The sequence below is a fragment of the Dermochelys coriacea genome, chromosome 2 (assembly GCF_009764565.3).
Source record: "Dermochelys coriacea isolate rDerCor1 chromosome 2, rDerCor1.pri.v4, whole genome shotgun sequence".
NCBI lineage: Eukaryota > Metazoa > Chordata > Testudines > Dermochelyidae > Dermochelys > Dermochelys coriacea.
Genome location: NC_050069.1, coordinates 787,301 through 809,995, shown reverse-complemented (window position 1 = coordinate 809,995; position 22,695 = coordinate 787,301). Strand labels below are relative to the sequence as shown.

At 48.8% G+C, this 22,695-nt stretch overlaps 1 protein-coding gene across 4 annotated transcripts in view; it reads left to right on the top strand.

The window, feature by feature from the left end:
- Positions 1-18,175, top strand: part of PUF60 (poly(U) binding splicing factor 60) — a 52,322-nt gene extending 34,147 nt beyond the window's left edge. For 2 of the 4 annotated variants that reach the window (XM_043507186.1, XM_043507187.1), the window contains exons 2-12: positions 489-584; positions 1,477-1,561; positions 2,329-2,418; positions 3,455-3,505; positions 8,821-8,982; positions 9,583-9,675; positions 10,744-10,957; positions 11,439-11,629; positions 12,408-12,543; positions 13,415-13,650; positions 17,737-18,175. In XM_043507186.1, the coding sequence (XP_043363121.1) occupies positions 514-584; positions 1,477-1,561; positions 2,329-2,418; positions 3,455-3,505; positions 8,821-8,982; positions 9,583-9,675; positions 10,744-10,957; positions 11,439-11,629; positions 12,408-12,543; positions 13,415-13,650; positions 17,737-18,036 (1,629 nt within the window). In that variant the 5' untranslated portion in view covers positions 489-513 and the 3' untranslated portion in view covers positions 18,037-18,175. The remainder of the gene's footprint in view (positions 1-488; positions 585-1,476; positions 1,562-2,328; positions 2,419-3,454; positions 3,506-8,820; positions 8,983-9,582; positions 9,676-10,743; positions 10,958-11,438; positions 11,630-12,407; positions 12,544-13,414; positions 13,651-17,736) is intronic. The other 2 variants (XM_038391493.2, XM_038391494.2) reach the window with 2 other exon arrangements.
- The last annotated feature ends 4,520 nt before the right edge of the window (positions 18,176-22,695 follow it).

Sequence of the window (22,695 nt, the reverse complement as noted above, 5' to 3'; positions counted from 1 at the left end):
CCTCTCCCAGCACCTCCCACCCACCGGCAGCTGCCGATCCACCCTCCCCGGTCCCTCCCTGCACCTCCCGAGCAGCTGTTTTGTGGTGTGCGGGAGGCCCTGGGGTGGGGGGGAGGAGCAAGGGCACGGCAGGCTCAGGGGAGGGGGGCAGGAAGGGGTGGACTTGGGGCAGGGCCTGTAGCAGAGCCAGGGGTTGAGCAGTGAGCACCCCCCCCCCGCCCCGGCACATTGGAAAGTTGGTGCCTGTAGCTCCAGCCATAGTGTCGGTGCCTATACAAGGAGCCGCATATTAATTTCTGAAGAGCCGCATGTGGCTCCGGAGCCACAGGTTGACCACCCCTAGTCTGAGCCCTGCAGGGGGATTTTCTGACTTTTTGATTCTAGAATATGAATGCTCTGGACTGCTGGAGAGGAGCTGGCTGTGTGCGTCTGTGAAAGGAAACTGGCCATTTTAACGGGCAGATTTCATGGTGGTTTTTCTGTTCCAGGGCACTGAGTCCATAAAGTTGGAAAATGGACAAAGCACAGCAGCTAAGCTGGGGCTTCCTCCTCTCACCCCGGAACAGCAGGAAGCTCTTCAAAAGGTGAGTGGCCCTCGTGTGGCCTTTCTTTAGCTCTTCCTCATCGTTAGTGTCAGACTTGCTGCCACAGAGGGGAGCATACCAGGTGGGGAACCCGGCTGCCAGGAATACAGAGGGGATACTGACTGCGCAGTCCCTGCACCTGAGCTCTTAGAATCATGCACAAGAAATGTTTTTTCTTGACTGGGAATTCCTGGTAGCTGCGTGGGAATATTATGGGATGTATTTAAAAAAAAAAAACTTGCCGAGATCCAAGTAGATAACAGTTTGATCTTAAATTGTTGTTAAGAGGTTTCTCTGATCCCAATGATGATGAGATGCTGCTGCCCCAAAGTCCCTGTCAGGTGCAGCCTGGACTCAACAGATAATAGATTCCAGAAATGCTCCAGCTGAATCCTCTGCAGGATTCATGCTAGAACACACTGCAAACTCTCTCTACCTTTCCTGTGCTTTCTGGGCAACTATTACCTGCCCCTTTGTTATAAGGGGACCTTTAATATACCGCAAAGATTATTTCATCCCTTTGGAGCCAAGCTATTTTAATTGTAGAACCAAGTCCATCCCAACTCTGATCTCTGGTTCTCAATTCTGTGTGTGCATCCAGTTAGGACATTACTGCTGACTTCTGGCTTCTGCTCCGAGTGGGAACCGGTGATGTCTGAAGTGCTGAGAGGAGAGCAGAGTTGGGAATGGAGGGGAAGGTGGGAGCTGTGGGCTAGGTGTCTCCCAGATTCTGGTGAGGCAGGTATGCCATTATTCTCTGTAGGCTTGGTGTGAATGTTCCCATAATGCTGAAGCTGCTTGTGTGTCTGTGTTTGGCTCGCAGTGTGAAACGGCCTCGTTTCCTCTGGCTGCTCCATAGCTGACAGATGTAAATCCAATTGTCCGTTTCCAGGTTTCCGAAGCACCTGCCTCAAATCCACGGTTTAGAGCCTGCCGTTCCCCGGCACCTCCCAAACACGTACAGCAATGGAAAGCAGGTGCCTTTGAGTGGGGTTGGCTGAATCTGTCCGTTCTGTCACTTGGGCATGGCACATCCGTGGGTATTAATGACCCCTTGATTAGGAGCCTCCATCTCAGCATCATTGGATGTGCAAGGCTCAGTGTTTTCCAGAGTGGTAGAAGGCTGGGTAAAGGAAAAACAGTTCAGCCTTGTAGTCACAGCTCAGGGGACTGACGGAGGGAGCTGGAGTATATAGAAGGACCCACAGCTCCTGCTTACTAATATAGTGTAGACATACTCTGACAAGGAAGGGAAGGAGTACGCTCAGTGCAGAGTCTGGGCATGGGGAATAGGAGTCGCCTCGCTCTTTGTAGAACCTTTTGTCCAGATGTTCTCTGAGTGGAAAGGACTTGAAGGAGGCTATCTGTCCTGCCCTCATCTCAGCAGGTAAGGTGCAGTGGTGGGAGCTGAGGGGCAGAGGGAGGAAGAGGGAAATGCTGAGTGTGTAGTGCATGATGCTTTCCTAACATTGCGCCTGCTGCAGACTCTGAGTCCACCCCGTCCTTGCTCAAGCATTGTGCTGTATTTCAGGGTGAACAACTCCAAGATGCTGATCAAGATCATAGTAAGCTGTCGGCCCTTGACTAATGTAAAGTGCCTTAGTGCTTGGGGCCGGAGCACTGGAAAGCACCAGTGGCAACCAGTTGTGAGGTTCTGGGGAATGTTGTATGAAGTTAAATGTCCTTCCCTGGCACCTTGTAGAGTCCTGTGCCCTGTGATTATGGAGTCTGTATTTCCTTCCAGGCAAAGAAGTATGCGATGGAGCAGAGTATCAAGAGTGTGCTGGTGAAGCAAACCATCGCCCACCAGCAACAGCAACTCACTAACCTGCAGGTGAGAGATCCCTCTGGGCTCATCCCCTTGCCTTTACTCTCCCCACAAGGTGGAGCCTTTTATGCACTTAGAACCAGAGCACAGTCCTGAGGTCTGCCTGGAGCCAGGTACTTGCACTTCTGTTTCCGCAGTGAAATTGAAGTATGTTGTCTTCGGCCCTGTCAAGGAAATCCCTCTCCTGCCCTCATACATATGCTCACCCTCCCTTCCCCCCCAAGAAAGCAGACTGCCCTGGGAAGAGAAGCTGATGCTTCCTCTTCTGTTGGCTGGCTAGGCAATTTTTTCAGTTGCCAGAAAATCAAAGCATCTGCTGCGAGTTCCACTGTCAACCTGAAGCTAAGGTGGTGTCTGGGGTTACTGGGAGCAGTATCCTTTCACCATCCTTTCCCCCATGAAGAGAAGGTGCCTGTCTCTCTGGCCTTGCTGACAGTGTCACCACTACCATGGACTCTGTGGATTTTTCTCAGAACTCCAGCTGGTTATTCCTGCTAATGCAGGATTGTCCAAGTCCTAGGAGACCCCTCTGCTGCTGTTTAAACCCCCCTTCCTTCTGAGATTCCTTGCATACAGCTCACTGCCTCCTGTTTGAGGTTAAAGAGCCCAGCATAATGATTTGGGGGGGTTGTGTATGTTTTAAAAAATGTTGAAGTGGGGATATGCCAGCTGCATTAGGCAGCTCTGGCCTTTCAGGGCTCTGTATGTTTCCAGGCAGCTGCTCTAGATGAGGGGCTCCTTGTAATTGCTGGGGGTGAATCAACGACAGTGGTTACAGAGGTTACTATTGCCTTGAGTCCCCCCTGGGAGAAAACCCTGCTTCCTGAGGCAGTGGCAGCAGCACACCCCTACCCAGAGTTGGTGGGACTGGCATCTGCAGGGTCCCAGCGCTGGACAGTCCTTGGGACCGGGCAGTGAGGGGCAAGGAAGGAGAGGCCTCTCCCACAGGTTCCCTGTGCCGTCGCTCTCTGCTTGAGTTTTTACGAACAGCCGTAGTATGCTCAGCTCCAACAGACTGAACTCTGTCTTTACTGTCTTTCAGATGGCAGCAGTGACAATGGGCTTTGGAGATCCTCTCTCACCTTTACAATCGGTCAATAGACATATTCACTTCTTCTTGGGCACTTTGTCTTAGTCAGGGCCTAGAGTGGGGAAGTATGTAGTGGTAATACAATGCTCTTAACTAAACCCAGTACAACCCTCCCACATACCCACCTGCTATGGACAAGCACAAAAAACTGAGACAAAGTGTAAACTCCCCAAAGGAAGACCTTGGGCTGGGTACAGTCTGCTGTGACACTGGCACCCTGGGCCCTGGAGTCAATTGCAAAGAGAGCTTTAGATTTCAAGCAGTTCTGAACACCTGTGAAATTGTGGGAGCCACCTTTCTAGGGATGCTACAGTTCTGAGGTCCTGACCTAAAAGTAACTGCCAAGGTAACTCACAAATGGGCAATTTGTTAAGAAACCAGCACACAGAACAGAGACCTAGTAGCTATGGTGCTGGGGAGCACTGGGGCATTACAGGCTTTCAGAGCATATCCTAGACCAAATGTGAGACTTCTGTTGCTATGTGCGTACTTGTAGGCTAGGAGAATTTGGCCTGTGTTTCAAGTAAAGCAATGAGGACTTAAGCAAAAAGAACAATAGAATTATTCAGAGAAAAGCAGTGCAGTCCCATAGTGCTGGAAGTTTCTAATCTACCTCTACAGAGAATCTGATTTACTTGGGATTATCTGTCCCCACCCCTTCTAGACACATGGGGCACTGGCATATCTGGGCTATAACCCCCCTCTCCTTGTGCAAAGGGTCACTTGTAAATGTTCCCTCGTCTAGCTGAAATGTAATTTCTTTGGTTGGTGTAAAATGCAACCTGGAGGCCAGTGCTCCAAGGGGAAAGAAGCATTAAAACTAGACATGCCTGGCTTTCCTTCTGTAACACTGCCACGGTAGGTAGCTTGTCAGCTGGGGAGCCAAAATAGCATTTGTGGGGCGAGGTAAGCTTGGATTGGGACAGGAAGAGCCATCTCTGCCTGAAGGCAGCACGGCCAGTTCCTGTGCCATGTTGCCCAAGAACCCGCTTTATCAATTAATTTAGATACTATTGATCTCCCATATCACTAATTCTGCTAAACTGTATTTTGCAGCCACATCATGCACCATTGGGTAACAGAGATGAAAACATGTAATAATGATAGAGGATATCTTTAACAGGGCCCTCAAGATTAACCACGGGCTTAGTATCGTAAATCATTTTAAAAAAAAAAAAAGCCTCCCTTTGCCAGGAGCCAGCACCTGCTGTTGGAGGGACAGAAAGGCTAGAAGTCAAGGCTTTGCCCTGGATCAGCCATCATGGTGTGTTGTGAACTCGATATTATTAAGATCCCCGTTTTCCCACCAAATGCTTGCTCTCCACACTCCCAATGGGCCTTGAGATAAAGTATACCTTAAGAATGGGACCGTCTCCACTGGCAGGACCCACAAGGCCCATTTGTGAGGGAAGTGCAGCCTGAGCTTCCTGTTACAGTGTCTTGTTGACCATAGTCAAAGTTCCCTATCCAGCAGATCTCTACCTGCAGGAGTGTTACCAAGCAGTGTTTCACCTTGTCACTTCACCAAGACAAGCAGTTTCCTTGCATAACTCCATCAGAAGTGCAGATGAAAACAGTGGTGCTTTGCATGTTGCCTCCCTCATTTTGAGCTCCATCCTGAAAAGGTGCATGTTAACTTGTCCTTAATAATAATCCTCCTTAGCTCCTAACTAACAGCACTGTCTATACGGACAAACACTGACTGCCCACCTGGAGGTGGGGGAGGAATCCTTAGCCTCTGTTTACAGATGGGGAAGCGGAAAGGTCAAGTGCCCAACCCAGAGCTACAGAGGGGAGTCAATGGCAGGACCAGTATACACATGCACATTCTTGGCACCTGGTCCTGCGCTAAGTTCACAAGAATATGCTGCCTTTTCCCTTAACTCACTACACTGCAGGTTCCTACTAGTACTCACGTGTGCCTGTTACCATCATAGTTCAGCTCAACCCTAGCTTGGTGGCCCAGATATCTAATGTAAAGGAGTGTAAATGGGTTCCTCAGAACTTCACTCCTCCTGCTGCTGCTGCTGCTGGAGTCTCCTGCTTGTGCAGAATGTTTAGAATGTGGATTTCCCACTGTGAGGGTTGCTGCCCAATATCGGAGAAGGGCTAATACAATCAGTCTTGTCTCTGTGGCAGGTATCATTGGAGGAGAAGAGAATGCCCCCTTCGTGTACACATCTTTAAAGGTGTGGAAAATTCCTATGCCTGGGGCACGGGCCTCAGGCTGGCTAGAGTAGTAAGAAGAGGACTAAACTAACAGCAAAAGGGGAAGGTAGAATGAGGGAAGATCTGAGCACTCAGCACAAAAATCAAGATGTTGAGAACAAAATTAATCAAGGAACCAAAGAACACGAAGAGAAGAAATTATCTAATTGCCTGAACACCAATGCTAGGAGCCTGGGTAACAAACAAGAGGAACTGGAATTGCTCATTTATGAGCATAAACTTGATCTAGTTGGTATTACTGGAACCTGGTGGCTTGGTTCACCCAAATGGAATGTTAAGATCAATGGGAAGGGGGAGGGGCATTCCAGCTCAAAAATGGCATTAGCTGTTTGCAAGTCGCTGAAAATTCTGAAGAAGACAGATAAAAGTACAAGTGGGGTACTAGTTGGTGTCTGCTACAGACCACCAAAGCCCACTAGGGAATAGGATGACTGCTTCCTTTTATGCACGCAATTACAATGTGTACAAATAAAAGCTGTGTGATCATGGGGGACTTCAGTTTGAGTGACATATGGTGGAGGTCTTGTGCTGCCAGTACAGAAACATCCTTGGAATTTCTAAGCATAGATGACAATTCCCTAACGCAGAACATATTGCAACCTATCCTGGATGGTGTATGAGACCTTGTTCTAACAGAGAGAGAGGAACTGATCACAGAACTAAAAATTAATGGTAGCTTAAGTACAGGTGATCATGACTTGATCACATTTATAATGTGCAAGCAGAATAAAGTCCAGACCAGTAATATAGATGCTTGGTGCATTTAATAGGGCCAATTTCACAAAGCTGAAAACAGTTATGAGTCAGATCAGTTGGGAGGAAGAATTTAATCAGAAAAATGTGAATGTTGATTAGGAATAATTTAAGAACATCTTACTAGATCCCCAAAACACCACTGTCCCACAATTGAGAAAGAAGGCCAATTTTAGAGGGGAAACGAAGGCAGCTGTAAAAAAATAAAAAGTCAATATATAAAAACAGAGGTTTCCGACTGTGGGCCGTGATCCCATCAGCAGATGGCGTTGTGATGACCCTTTGTGTGCAGAGGATGCCAGTTTGCTCAGCACAGGGTGACCTCGTATGTACAGTGTATGTACGAATTGGCATCCTCCGCACAGCGTGACCTCACATGCACCCTATGTTCAAGGTTACGCCACATGGAGGATGCCATTTTGTAGAGCAGCTTGCATCCTCCATGCTATCTGTGATCTCTGCAGAAAATAATACATTAAAATGGGGTTGTACCTGCATGCAGTTTGGGAACCCCGATGCAACCAGTGGAAGAAAGGGGCTGATAGTTATGAATGTTGGCTTCCCAAGGGTGGGAGGATTGGGAGACTGCATTAGAGATATTCTTGCCTAGCTGCTCTACAGTGTGACTGTGCCCCACTTTCCACCTGGCTCACAGGATTTTGGAGCTATCATAAAATCTCATTTAAAAGCATAAAACACAGCCCCAATTTAGAGGTAAAACAAAACCTTTGTTTGAGTCCAGGTTCATTATCTAATGTAACGGCAAGCGCAGTAGTGTGGTGTGAGAACCTGGTTTGATGATAGCGCTCCCTCCCCTGAAGTGCTAGGAATCAATCCTGACTGAGGCTGTATTTTCAGCTATTAACAAACAGTTACTTTCCTGGTCATGGTGACAGGCTCAAATGCATTTTGGTATTTATTTTGTGCAGTTGTCTCATCGGACACAGTCCCTGCCTGCTCTGTCCATTACTGTGTTGCAGGAGAGACCCCCTGGCCACCCCTTTGTTACCATATGAGTTGTGGCATCCCTAGACAGGACATAGAACAACTCTGAGCTCATTGTGCTCGCCCTTTTGCCAGAGCTCTCCACCTGAGTTAGGCCTTCATGCAATGGCCTTATAGCAAGGCCCTTCTTGGGGGGGTAAGTGTTCACAGAGCTCTCTACTTGGGTGTGGAGTACTGTAGAACTGGGTTGGGGAGGAAGGCCCTAAGATTAGTGCTGCTTTTTCCCTCTTGGTAGGGCCCTCACCACTTTGCATTCGTTCCAGCTGTTCCATGCAGAATAAGAATGTAGCCCTGTACAAGTCTCCAGTGTGCTATAATAAATACACTATTGTTGATTATAGGGAGCTGCCTCTTCAGGGCTTTTCTTTCTGCCTTGGTCCCAATGCATGCTGATAAGATCACAGATTTGGCCAGTGTGTCCTAGCAGGCAGCACCTTCCTAGGTGAAGTTCTTAGAACTGCCATGTGGCTTGGAGGAAGCTGGTTTTAGGGATACCATCTGGGGAACGACCAGGTTCCTCTTGTAAACAGACTTTCAGGCAGGTTCAGGAAAAGAGTGCAGAGGCTTTCTCTGCACTGAGACAGACAATGGCTGAGTCTGTGGGGCTGTACTACTGTAGGTGCCAATACCAGTGGAAGATGCTAACTCTGAGCACCACAGACTTCTCCAAGAGAAGGGTTTTGTTTAATTGTTAGATTTTGTTTGTTTTTATTGAACTGTACAGTGCAGCTGCTGCCCAGTGTCAGCTCCTTTAATGCCAAGGGAGGGAGAGGGGAGGAGGTGGAGCCCGGTTCCAAACCCCTTGCTGCCCAGGGAGTGGGGAGGAGGTGGTTCCCAGTGCTAGATCCCTTGATGCCCAGGGCAGGGGAAAATGAGAGCATGTGGTACCCAATGCTGGATCTTTTGCTGCGCCATGCAGGACAGGAGGGATTGCTGTTAGTGCCTCATGTTGGATCCCTTGCTGCCTGGATTTCCCCTGCCTGGAGGGGAAGCTGTTTTAGAATGAAGGTATTTCCCCCTGCTGCAGGCATTGCCAGAGATGTGATCTTGTCAGGGTGGGTTGGAGTTAGGGCTGCTGAGGTGGCAGAGCAAATCAGAGACTTGACTGTGCCCCTGGGAGTGAGCCTTACTGCCCTGCACTCCCCAACAGTCCATGCACTGAGCGAAAATACTTCTTTACCACTAAGAGCGTGCCAGGCTGTGCTGCAGCCAATGAGGAGCTGCTTGCTGTTGGGTCACAGCTCCTGGGGAGGGCGGGACAGGGGAGAGAGCTGTCCTGGTATCTCTGACTACCCCCTAAGCTAACCAGCCAGTTCTTCTTTCCAATACAGATGGCAGCTCAGAGGCAGAGGGCGCTGGCCATCATGTGTCGTGTGTATGTGGGCTCCATATACTACGAACTGGGAGAGGACACTATCCGCCAGGCCTTTGCCCCATTTGGACCTATCAAAAGCATTGACATGTCCTGGGACTCTGTTACAATGAAACACAAGGTTGGTTAACAGCCCTAGGAGTGGTTTCTTTTTCTCTAAGGTCACCCTGCATGCCTCTAGGGAAGGAGGAGCCTGCGCCCTCCTAGTCTGCAGTATAGAGCAAGCTGTCTAGGAGGTGGTTCTTCAAGTGATCCCTATTGTATTCCACTGAGGGTTCGGGGCATGTGCCCGGAGCCAGAGCTTTTGGGATTGAATGTATTCGCCTGCTGCACTGCCTAGTTTTAGTGTCACCAGAAGCCATAGCTGCGACCTGACAGCTGCATGTGGGGTATGGAGCTTGGGGAACGCTGAGCAGGTAGCTTGCCTTGTGTGCATGCACCAGTCTTTCTCCTTAGCTAAACGGCCTATTTTATGTATAAGCAGCTCAGGAAGCAAGTGGCTGCGAGTCTGTTCAGGCACTTTCATGCTTCAGCTTGTTGCTTTCTGCATTAGTATGCTATTGGGAAAGGCTTTGAGGGTGGGAAGCTCTGGCTGAACAGTTGGGATCTGGCACAATGTGATACAGACAGGATGCATTAGTTGGCAGAGTGGAAATGCGAGCACTAGGGGTTCAACAAGAAGAGAGTGGTACAATTTAATAGGGTTTTCCCTCTATCCTAGGGCTTTGCTTTCGTGGAATACGAGGTGCCTGAAGCTGCTCAGTTGGCCTTGGAGCAGATGAACTCAGTCATGCTGGGTGGGAGAAACATAAAGGTGAGTGACAGCAGGTTGTGTTACGTGGGAGGCGAGTTTCGCTCACGCTGCTGTTTGTGTTACAGGGATGGGGCTTTTCAGATGGTCAGAAGAGCCTAAAGAAGAAAATCTGTGTTTCTAGGAGATCTGTTTCTCAGTGGGCCTCTTTTCAATGCGCCACCTGAGTCCACTCACTGAGAACTGGCTGGTTCTTGACACCTGCCTCTGACCCTCTGGGAAGAGCCCATAAAGTGTTAATATACACTAGGAGGAGGGAGGGGCATTGGGCTCTATTCTGTTCTGCCCCATCCACAGAATGGGAGCCCTTTGTGGCCTAGATATGGAGTCCTGTGGGCAGTGGGCAGGCGAGTGACTGCTGACCCTGGTTGTGCCTGTTGGGGTCTGCAGAAAGAGGGCTTGTTTGTATGTGTATTATGAGGGAAATGAGGCTCTGGGGTAACCTAGTTCTCTGCATGAAGAGGGGGAAAGGTTTAGTACAAACTGAAAGGCACAAGGGACTTGAGCTTTGTATTCCCAGGCATCAAGTAAGAGATTCCCTGACAGGCATCCGAAACTTTTGGGGGCGTTCCTTTTGCGGTATCACTGAAAACCTAGTGTCCTTACATATTTCACCAAAGTCATTTCCTCTTAGTTCCCTTTTCAGGCAGTTGCAGTGCCTGATCAATTACGGGTTTTTGGGAGCTCCGGAGAATGGTATGTAGGCATTGTGTCCTGCCTGTAGCATTGACAGCTAGTCAGTTGTAGCATTGGAAGCTAGTCACTAGAGAGGGAGGGAAGATACAAGTCTGAAATATGCTTGCTTCAGGAAAAAGTGCCACAGAAAACGTCCTGTATCTGGGTTGTCTTGATAACCCTGATATCCCATGGTGGCCTGTGGAGTCACTGGAGACTACAACCCAGACATCATAATGAATCGTGACTGTGGTGCTAACTGCCGTGCCATGGAAAGTATTAGGTGGAGTTCAACTGCTCTCCGTTAGCATTTGCAATCCTTGCATCTTGGGTGAGTCACAGTGCTGCCTCTTGGAGCACTCAAAGAGGTCTTTGTGTTTGCTTTGCTCTCCACAGGTTGGTAGGCCTAGTAATATTGGACAGGCACAGCCAATCATAGACCAGCTAGCAGAGGAGGCCCGGGCTTTCAACCGCATCTACGTGGCATCTGTTCACCAGGACCTTTCAGATGACGACATTAAGAGTGTGTTTGAGGCCTTTGGGAAGATTAAGTCCTGCACGCTAGCCAGGGACCCCACAACAGGGAAGCACAAAGGCTATGGCTTCATTGGTAAATTGGCTGCTCTGATACCTGTCATGGAGTGGGGTGGGAATGTCATTGGATTTGGATCTGTGTCTGCTCCCTGCAGTGGCAATAAGCTTCTGCTTTCAGTTATGGGTTAGAGTGGGATTGAGAGCGGCCCCTGGCCTGATGTCAGAGGGCTGCCTGGCTCTCAGTTGGAAATTGGATCCTGTGTTCTTGTTCAGCTAGCACCTAGGATGTGATGAGAACCATTTCCCTTTACACTGAATGTTTGAGAAGATCCTGGACAACCAGAGAGGTTGGGTGTGTGATCTAAGAGGTGTGGGAGTGGCTGGTAGGGACACTGATGACTGCCGCTCTAGACCATTGTGTTCTTAGAAGTACAAACCTAAATTGTGGAGGGAAAGCGTTCTACGTTTAGGAGGCAGGCAAGTGGAGCATTGTCCCTGGGAGCCTGAAATGTCCATCTTTAAGGAGCGCTCTGTCAGGGTTCCAATTGTCATTGCAGAGTATGAGAAAGCGCAGTCGTCACAAGATGCTGTCTCATCTATGAATCTCTTTGACCTGGGTGGCCAATATCTCCGGGTTGGCAAAGCTGTCACTCCCCCAATGCCTCTCCTAACACCTGCAACGCCTGGAGGATTACCCCCTGCAGCAGCTGTGGCTGCAGCAGCTGCCACAGCAAAGATAACAGCTCAGGTAAGAAACGGAGCAGCAGGACTTGAAATGAGGTGGGTGAGTTTGTGCGTTATTTAGAGTCCAGCAGTCCTATTGAACACAGGGATACAGATTCGTACAATGCACTGAGTCAGCAGTACTTTTGGGAACTCCTGACTAGGTGGCCTTTGTTGTACCCTACAGAGTAGTTCTCCCGGTCTCATGTGGAGACTGGCCAAGGAGTAGCTGTCTGTCCTACACCCTCCAGTCTTGGGTCTGGCATGCCAAGGTGTAGGAAGAGGCCTGATTTACACCACAGACAGGCTTATTTGTTTTGATTTAGTTTGATTGTTCTGAAACAGTATTGCCTAATTAGGGCCACCTAAGAGAGCAAGAGGTGGTTTGGAAGTGGGGAAGCTTTTTGCTCTGGAATTGACTCCATCCTGCTAAAACCATCCTGGAGACTTTGGGCTGGCGATCCCTTGGCATGTCTATCATTCAGGGCCCTGCACGTGAGCTGATTGGCATTGGGTGATAACTATGAAGTGTGGGGAAAGTGCCTGCTCTTCAGGGGTTTGGTACGTGGCGGCTGTCTACAGGAAAGGCGAGTTCAGGGCAATCCTCGGCATGTGTCTGTGTGATTAAGCTGAGTTGCATACATTTCTCCGCTCTGTCCGGTGGCTGAGCTGGCCCTAGTAGTTTTACAGGTCATTTGCCCCCATGTCCTGGCTATTTGGTAAGTCTCTACAAAGGTAAAAAGAAAGCACCTTAGCATGACTCTCTGAAGCAGAATTAACACTCTCTGGCTTTTCTCTTGTAGGAAGCAGTGGCAGGAGCTGCAGTCCTTGGCACTTTAGCAACACCTGGGCTGGTGTCACCAGCGCTGACACTGGCTCAGCCTCTGGGGGCATTGCCGCAGGCCGTAATGGCAGCACAGGCACCAGGAGTCATTACGGGTGCGTCTGCTCTTCATTCTGTCATTTCCACAACTATTCTGAGATAGCAACAGTCCCCACAGCTGGGGTCACTTCTTGGAAAGTGTAGCCAGAGAGCCTGGGGCCAGCTACCCCTCTTCGGTGACAGACCCATGTGATTCTTGTAAAGAGCTCAGAGAACTCAGTTGAAGAGAGGAGCTGTGGGAAGCAGGTGGCTCTGTGGCTGACCCTGCAGCAGTAGGGAGAGATGCAAGGAAAAAGGTTTCAGGTTCCTTGCAGCTGCTTTGATCAGGGGAATAACTTTGTTACTTGGTGAGTTTTGTACATGGAAAATTGAAACCGTCCATGAAGGAGGGTCATGAGCAGACTTTTAGACATGGCCTCAGTCCTTCCTGCGCTGGGAAGACAGGCCATCAGCCCCACTAAAGGGTTTGAAACTGAATCGTACTGAAACTGAATTGTTTGCAGAGAATTCTGATTTCTCCTTGCATTGCCTCGCAGGCCTCTCCATGAGTGTGTGGTGAGTGCTGTAAGGGCGCTAAGCCTCCCAGAGCTGGCAGGGATGCACAGTGCCTGAGCAAAAGCACCACATTGGTCACTTACCACATGCAAAACCGATGCAGCCACATCTTGCTGTCTCCCCTTCGAATGAGCAGGTTCACCACGTCTGCGCATCGTACCTGGTGGTAGAGCCTGGCCTCTCTATTGTCTTGAGTCGCTGTTTGCCCTGTTGTCATGCTCTCTCAGTGATTCATGTTTCAGTTACTAAAACCTTTCTCCTAATTCCATGAGGCTGGGTGTCACTGGCTGGCTTTCTTCTTGATGTGGCAGAGTGCCAATCCTAGAAGTAGGCTCCTTTATCTCCTCCTTCAATCTGTGTATTCACCTGCAGGTGTGACCCCCGCTCGACCTCCCATTCCAGTCACTATTCCACAGGTGGGAGTAGTGAATCCTATCCTAGCAAGTCCCCCAACATTGGCTCTGTTGGAGGTTAAGAAGGAGAAGGAGGAGGAGGAGATCTTCCAGGAGTCGGAGAGGCCTGAAATGCTGAGTGAACAGGAACACATGAGCATATCAGGCAGCAGTGCCCGTCACATGGTGATGCAGAAACTGCTTCGCAAACAGGAGGTGAGCATGACCCTGAGTTAATTCTAGATTCCCAGAGATACAGTGTAGCCTACAGGCCACAAGACTGGCTTGGGTCTGTCTTTCAATTCTGCATAGTTTGGCAATACAATGTATGGTACAAGTTCACAAAAGGTGTGTCCCTAGATGTCTTACTGAGTTAATGCTAGGTTTCAGAGTAGCAGCCGTGTTAGTCTGTATTCGCAAAAAGAAAAGGAGGACTTGTGGCACCTTAGAGACTAACAAATTTATTTGAGCATAAGCTTTCGTGCGCTACAGCTCACTTCATCGGATGCATTTGGTGGAAAATACAGTGGGGAGATTGATATACACACACACAGAGAACATGAAATAATGGGTTTTATCATACACACTGTAAGGAGAGTGATCACTTAAGATGAGCCATCACCAGCAGCGGGGGGGGAAAGGAGGAAAACCTTTCATGGTGACAAGCAAGTCAGCCATAAAAATGTTGGCATACTGTGGGGCCATGCAGGTACCCATCGCAGTGCCGCTGATTTGAAGGTATACGTTGTCCCCAAATGTGAAATAGTTATGGGGGAGGACAAAGTCACAAAGTTCAGCCACCTATCATGCATTCTTACAACTACAATACCCACCTGCTGAAGTGAAGAAACAGATTGACAGAGCCAGAAGAGCGTAGGTATAGAGAGGGCTCACATTTCCGTGTCTGTGGCTGTGAACCATAACTATCTCCTCACTAAATGGAGATGTGATCCTTGTCTGATCCTTCCGAGTCCCCCTCCTTCCCACCAGTCAATGCAGTACTAAGCACTGAGGAGCTTACAGCTAATTTCAGACGTGCTGCAAGGGTGAGGATGACAAGACAGGGCTGATTCATGCGGGAAGCACAGGTGACATCATGAGACTCTGCTCAGAAGAGTCGCAAGGGACCATTGTGAGCAGTCTGACCCCCTGCAGAACACAGGCCAGAGACTCCCACCCCGTGATTCTCCAATACCTTAGCGATGGCACAGAGCTCTGGAGGTCCGATCTCAGCTTGGATACCGACTCCCTCTGGGATTGGACAAAGCCCTTCCTTCCCCTCTTTTTCTCTGCCAAATAGGGATAATAATGACCTGCACCTCTTGAGGGGCTGTGAGAATTAGCTCATGTGTCCTATACTTTGAAAATATAGAGGCCCAATGGTGGTATTGTTGAGACACTGGCTGTCCCCTAGTTAAGGTTGAAGCGAGTATTCATAAAAACCCGATCTACACGACCCACACCTTAATTTCCCCAAGAACTGTTAAATCGCACCTCGAGGGGGGAGTTTAGATAAATCAGAAAATGCATTTTAAAGCTACACCAAAAGTTTCCCTAACTCCTTTTTCCAAAATGGCTTGACCTGCAAATTCTGAGTTTGTTGCGGTGGCAAAGAGTCCCGTGGCACCTTATAGACCTAACCAAAAAAAAAAAAAAAAAACCCAGGAGTACTTGTGGCACCTTAGAGACTAACCAATTGAATAGAGCGTAAGCTTTCCTGGGCTACAGACCAGTTCATCGGATGCACTGAATGGAACATATAGTCTCTCTCTCTCTCTCTCTCTCTCTCTCTCTCTCTCTCTCTCTCTCTCTCTCACACACACACACACACACACACACACACACACACACACACACACACACACACACACACACACACACACACACACACACACACACAGGAATGTGCCATACAAACTGTAAGAGGCTAATTAATTAAGATGAGCTGCTATTAGTAGGAGAAAAAAAACTTTTGCCATGATATTCAAGATGGCCCATTTAGACAGTTGACAAGAAGGTGTGAGGATACTTAACATGTGGAAATAGATTCAATAGCCTCCAATGCCCACCTGCTGAAATGAAAAAAGACTGACAGAGCCAGAAGAGTACCCAGAAGTCACCTACTACAGGACAGGCCCAACCAAGGAAACAACAGAACTAGCCATCACCTTCAGCCCCCAACTAAAACCTCTCCAGCGCATCATCAAAGATCTACAACCTATCCTGAAGGACGACCCATCACCCTCACAGATCTTGGGAGACAGGCCAGTCCTTGCTTACAGACAGCCCCCCAACCTGAAGCAAATACTCTCCAGCAACCACACAACAAAAACACTAATCCAGGAACTATCCTTGCAACAAAGCCCGTTGCCAACTCTGTCCACATATTTATTCAAGTGACACCATCATAGGACCTAATCACATTAGCCACGCCATCAGGGGCTCGTTCACCTGCACATCTACCAATGTGATATATGCCATCATGTGCCAGCAATGCCCCTCTGCCATGTACATTGGCCAAACCAGACAGTCTCTACACAAAGAATAAATGGGGACAAATCTGACATCGGGAATCATAACATTCAAAAACTGGTAGGAGAACATTTCAGCCTCTCTGGCCGCTCAGTAAAAGACTTAAAGGTGGCAATTCTGCACAGATAAGTTTCAAAAACAGACTCCAAGGAGAAACTGCTGAGCTTGAATTAATATGCAAACTAGACATTAACTTGGGTTTGAATAGAGACTGGGAGTGGCTGGGTCATTACACATATTGGCTCTATTTTCTCATGTTAAGTATCCTCACACCTTCTTGTCAACTGTCTAAATGGGCCATCTTGATTATCACTGCAAAAGTTTTTGTTTTTTTTTTTCCTCCTGCTAATAGCTTGTCTTTATTTATTAGCCTCTTACAATTTGTATGGCAAATTGCACCTTGTGTGTGTGTGTGTATGTCTTACTATATGTTCCATTCAGTGCATCCGATGAAGTGGGCTGTAGCCCAAGAAAGCTTATGCTCTAATAAATTTGTTAGTCTCTAAGGTGCCACAAGTACTCCTCTTCTTTTTGCGGATACATACTAACACGGCTGCTACTCTGAAACCTGTCATTATAGACTAACAGATGTATTGGAGCATAAGCTTTCGTGGGTGAATACCCACTTCTTCAGAGGCATAGAGTGGAAATTCCCAGAGGCAGGTATAAATATGCAAGCAAGAATCAGGCTAGGGATAACGAGGTTAGTTCAATCAGGGAGGATGAGGCCCTCTCCTAGCAGTTGAGGTGTGAACACCAAGGGAGGAGAAACTGCTTTTGTAGTTGGTGAGCCAGTCACAGTCTTTGTTTAATCCTGAGCTGATGGTGTCAAATTTGCAAATGAACTGAAGCTCAGCAGTTTCTCTTTGAAGTCTGGTCCTGAAGTTTTTTTTGCTGCAGGAGGGCTACCTTTAAATCCTTGAGTTTGTCATGTTGGCCTGAGTGGGGAGAGGCTTTGAGAATGTGTGCATTACAAAGATATAAGAGCTGGTTTCACGTGCGTACAGAGCAATTTTTAAAATTATTTGATCTCACCCGCTGCTGACTGCGCTGCTGGTCTGAGCCAGAGACATGGGGGGATGGAAAGGGACAGGCGTCGGGGGGGCCCACAAGCAATGATAGGATGCTGATGGACTTCCTGTTGCAGAAGGGTGTGATAGGACAGGAGGACGGAATGGGGTAAGGGCTTGGGAGAATTCTGGAGCGTGAGCCACACTGATGGGTTGGGATATGGGTATTCCCTGTAATGTACTTGTTCTGGGAACGATGAGAAGTATTCAGTCTCTAGGCCTGTGAGGCCAACTACTTACACCAGCCACTAAGTTCCAAGATAAAACTAACATGAAGAATAATTGCCACCAAAATGTGTCATGCTGTTGAAGGTAAGAGGAGGGAAATCAGCTTGATAAATCCATCTCTGTAAGGTTTAAACACAGCCTGAAAAATAGCATCTCTCCAGCCACCTCTTCAGGGCACAAAACAAGTGGCAAATTCCTGGCATGTTGCTGGTCTAAGCAGTTGAGCTGGAGATGCCTGTGGAAGAGCCATAATTTCTGGGCTGTACTGAACATGGGTTGAGCATGCTTCTGGCGCCCCTGGGCGGTGCCATTACAGATTGGTTCCAGAAAGCTCGGGGATGTTAATTTTTGTTGCTCAGGCATGGCACTGCAATGGCTGCTGGATGTGCAGATGCCATGGCTTTGCAGGGTTAACCCCAGCGGTCCAATGAACTGTCTCAGTCACTTCTCTCTTTCCTTCCTCTTCCTGCAGTCAACTGTGATGGTGCTGCGCAACATGGTGGATCCAAAGGACATTGATGATGATCTGGAAGGAGAAGTGACAGAAGAATGCGGAAAGTTTGGGGCAGTGAACAGGGTCATCATTTACCAAGAGAAGCAGGGCGAGGAGGAGGACGCTGAGATCATTGTCAAGATCTTTGTAGAGTTCTCTATGGCCTCAGAGACTCACAAAGCCATTCAGGCCCTGAACGGGCGCTGGTTTGCTGGGAGGAAGGTGGTGGCAGAGGTGTATGACCAGGAGAGATTTGATAACAGTGACCTGTCAGCATGAACTCTGCCTGAGAGAGACTTCTCCCCTGCCCCCTGTGTCCCATCTGTTTTTTTAGCCATGTGTAAGGAACGCTCCTGGGTGGGTGCAGCTCTCTACTGTGATGTACATGTAGTTTGGATAAAAGTGCGAAGAAAAGCTAGCGTGCGTGCGTGTGTGTTAAAAGGGCCAGTACCACTTTGGTTGGGTCTAGAATGGGCCCAGTCTCCTCAGCCAGCAGCTTGTCAGGCCTTAGCGAGTAAGGGCCAGAGGTCAGAAATGCCTGGGTCAGAATCCCGTCACCCTCTGGGGCCAGGAGCTGCAGTTTTCTTTAGAGGTGGGCACTGCTTGTTTGAATGGAGCAGGCACCATCTTTTTAATATGTGTTTGCACAGTACATTGATCCCTGGTTGGAGCCCTCAGGCATTATTGCAATGCTACCAGGAATGGGCAGTGGCATGGGGAACTCTAGGAGCTCCTTCCAGAGAAGGCTGAGCAGCTGCAGGTTGAGCAGCTGCAGGCTCCAAGCCCTTGATGTGGGTAAGTGCCACCACATCAACGGCTTGCAGGCTGCAGATGCTCCGGTCATCATCTCAGCCTGCATGAATCAATCCATTCCGGAGCACGTACTCAGACACAGTCCCAAGGCTGAGATCCACAGCTGAAGCTCTCCACGCGAACAATGGCGGGGGGCGGGGGGGACCTCTATCCCACCTGGGAACTTGCATTTTACGCAGGCCTCGTGAGTTCAGGTTAATGGAAATATCAAGCTTGTGAAGCCAGGCTATAGCCCAGTAACAAGTCAGTTGGGATTTGAATGTATAGTCCTGTTACTTGTGATCCAGTGTGGTTCAGGGCAGGCTGATCTGTCGGCTGCTCTAATACTATGGAGATCATATAGCTGCACCATGACAAAGGCCCCTTATGCATGCTGCTCCCAAAGGTAAGAGGGGTATGAGAAGCAGTACATGTGGGAAGCTTCACAGCTGGCTTGAGAGGAGTGCCTACAGCCTGGGTTCTCACAGGTGCAGTGTTGGTACAACTGCCTTGTGCACGCAGCCTCCAGTGTACATGTGGTAAATTGGACCTTAGAAATCTGTCCCTGTGGTGCTCTTTTTCAGTTTCTTTCTGTCCCTAGGCACTATATTGAGGCGCACCCATTCCTTAAGTGAAAGGACCACCACTGAGCGTGTCTTGTACAGAGGGCAGAATTTGAAAGCCAGTGCATATTTGTCCTCTAGAGTTGGCCTCTGTCTAACTAGTGTGTGAAGCAGGGAGTTAATCATAGAAGATCAGAGTTGGAAGGGAACTCAGGAGGTCATCTAGTCCAACCCTCTGCTCAAAGCAGGACCAATCCCCAATTTTTGCCCCCGATCCCTAAATGGCCTCCTCAAGGATTGAACTCACAACCCTGGGTTTAGCAGGCCAATGCTCGAACCACTGAGCTATTGCTCTGATCAACCACAATCACACTCTCTCTGATGATTTAAGGTTCATAAATTCTAAGGTCAGATGGTAATATAATCTGGCTGACCTGCATACAATGCAGGCCATAGCTCCTGAGGTAAAATACAGATGTTTCACATCCTAAGTGAGTTGTTCAGTGCTTAATTACCCTGATTGCTAAAAATTGGCATCTTATTTCCATTCAAATTTGTTTAGCTTCTACATCCAACCATTAGACTTGATCTTCCTCCATCTGCTGGATTCAGGAACCCAAAAGAGTATTTCAGAGGGTTCTCATATAGTCTCTTAGAACTATCAGGGGAAATGCAGGGGTAAAGCAGGTATGAATTAGGAATGGCTGACTAATACCAATCAACATGGTTTATGGAAAACAGGTCTTGTCAGATCAACTAGATGATGTTTTTTTATAAGATTACAAGTTTAGTTAACATAATAGACATCTGTACGGCATTTGACTTTAATTCTGATTAAAAATTAGCACTATACTAAATCAGTGCAGCACATGATGGATAGTAACATATTAAATGGATCAAAAAGTTGCTAACTGGATCTCAAAAAGTAAATGTAAATGAGGATGTTTCTAGTGATGTCCTTGAGGGATCTGTCTGGCCCAGTGCTGTTTAGTATGTCTGTCAGTGAGCTGGAAGAAAAGATAAAAATTATTGCTGGTAATGTTTGCAGATGACACAAAAACTAGAGTGATAAATCAGAAGACCTAAGAGTCCTGAATGAGTTGGCTGAGGAGATCTCTGGCCTGCTAAAGTTAATTTTTAAATAAATCTTGGAATGCTGGAGAAGTTCCAGAAGACTGGAAGAGTGCTAATGTTGTGTTTGTGGTGCAGGAGAATCATTTTTAAAAAAATCCTGTCCCACTCCCACATTGTTTCTTGGTTTTTGTTTTTTTTGTTTGTTTTGTTTTTAAATTCCACTCCAGCTGTTCTGGCAGTGGGTCCTCTGGGATCCACAGGATCCCAGTCCCACTGCAGGGCTCTACTCTGAAGGTACCATTGGCAGCAGCACAGAAATAAGGGTGGCAATGAGGGTTCTCTCAGCTTGTGCCTGGGGATGGCGGGGCTTCCCATCCCCTTGCATGATGATGCAGGGGTTCTCCAGCTGTTTGCATAGAGGATTAAAGGTGGGGAAGAGGAGATGCAGGGGCTGCTCATCCCCTTTTAAGGGTGCATGAGGACTCTGACACCTCTGGATGGGTGAGTTGGGAAGGTTGCAGGGTTCCCATCCCATTGCACAGGGGTGCAGGGAGTAGGTGGGTGCTGGTGGGGAGACATCTGAGAACAGCATGTCCAGTCATTGCTGGGACAACTTTAGAGCCCTTCAGCAGGATTGGGATCCCGCGGAACCGGCTGCCATAACAGCAGGAGTGGGATAAAAGTTCAAGAAACGTTGGGGGAGCGGGATTAAAAAATAGTCCTCCCATGCCACAAACGTGAGCACCCTGGCCAGCAGCTGCTGCTCTCCAGCTACCCGGCTCTGATGATCTGCACTGCTGCTGGTGGTGGTGCTGCTTTCAGAGCTGGGTAGCCAGAGAGTGGCGACTGCTGGCCAAGGGCCCTGCCCCTCCATATACAGAAGTCAAAATACGCCTATGGAAACTTCTCCGCCCTTACAGGGATTTTTCTCTTTTTCCCCCAGTGAGGAAAAAGGCGGGGAAAGCTGTGGATGTGTTGTTCCTTGACTTTAGCAAAGCTTTTGACATGGTCTCCCACAGCATTCTTGTCAGCAAGTTAAGGAAGTATGGGCTGGATGAATGCACTATAAGGTGGGTAGAAAGCTGGCTAGATTGTCGGGCTCAACGGGTAGTGATCAATGGCTCCATGTCTAGTTGGCAGCCAGTATCAAGTGGAGTGCCCCAAGGGTCGGTCCTCGGGCCGGTTTTGTTGAATATCTTCATTAATGATCTGGAGGATGGTGTGGATTGCACCCTCAGCAAGTTTGCAGATGACACAAAACTGGGAGGAGAGGTAGATACGCTGGAGGGTAGGGATAGGATACAGAGGGACCTAGACAAATGAGAGGATTGGGCCAAAAGAAATCTGATCAGGTTCAATAAGGACAAGTGCAGAGTCCTGCACTTAGGACGGAAGAATCCCATGCACCGCTACAGACTAGGGACCGAATGGCTCGGCAGCAGTTCTGTAGAAAAGGACCTAGGGGTTACAGTGGATGAGAAGCTGGATATGAGTCAACAATGTGCCCTTGTTGCCAAGAAGGCTAACGGCATTTTGGGATGTATAAGTAGGAGTATTGCCAGCAGATTGAGGGATGTGATCGTTCCCCTCTATTCGACATTGGTGAGGCCCCATCTGGAGTACTGTGTCCAGTTTTGGGCCCCCCACTACAAGAAGGATGTGGAAAAACGAAAACGACCAGCGAAGGGCAACAAAAATGATTAGGGGATTGGTACACATGACTTATGAGGAGAGGCTGAGGGAACTGGGATTGTTTAGTCTGTGGAAGAGGGCTTTGATAGCTGCTTTTCAACTACCTGAAAGGGGGTTCCAAAGAGGATGGATCTAGACTGTTCTCAGTGGTAGCGGATGACAGAACGAGGAGCGATGGTCTCAAGTTGCAGTGGGGGAGGTTTAGGTTGGATATTAGGAAAAGCTTTTTCACTAGGAGGGTGGTGAAGCACTGGAATGCGTTACCTAGGATGGTGGTGGAATCTCCTTCTTTAGAAGTTTTTACGGTCAGGCGTGACAAAGCCCTGGCTGGGATGATTTAGTTGGGGCTTGGTCCTGCTTTGAGCAGGGGGTTGGACTAGATACCTCCTGAGGTCCCTTCCAACCCTATATTCTATGAGAGTTTGTGTGTCCCTAGGGCAGAGGTGGGCAAACTATGGCCTGCGGGCCCCTCCTGCCCGGCCCCTGAGCTCCCAGCCGGGGAGGCTAGCCCCCGGCCCCTCCCCTGCTGTCCCACCTCTCCCACTGCTGTGTGGGCAGCGCGGCTTGTGCCCGCCCATCTCCGAGGCTTTCCAATAAGCCTGCCCTGCCGCTCTGAGCATCATGAAAAGAGGGTGGGGGGAGAGGGGATTGGATAAGGGGCAGGAAGTTCCTGGGGTAGTTAGATGGGGTGGAGGTTTGGGGGGGCAGTCAGGAGACAGGGAGCAGGGGGGTTGGATGGGGGAGTCCCAGGGGGTCCTGGGGAGGGGGGACAGGGAGTGGGGGGTTGGATAGGGGGTGGGGTCCCGGGGGGGGCAGT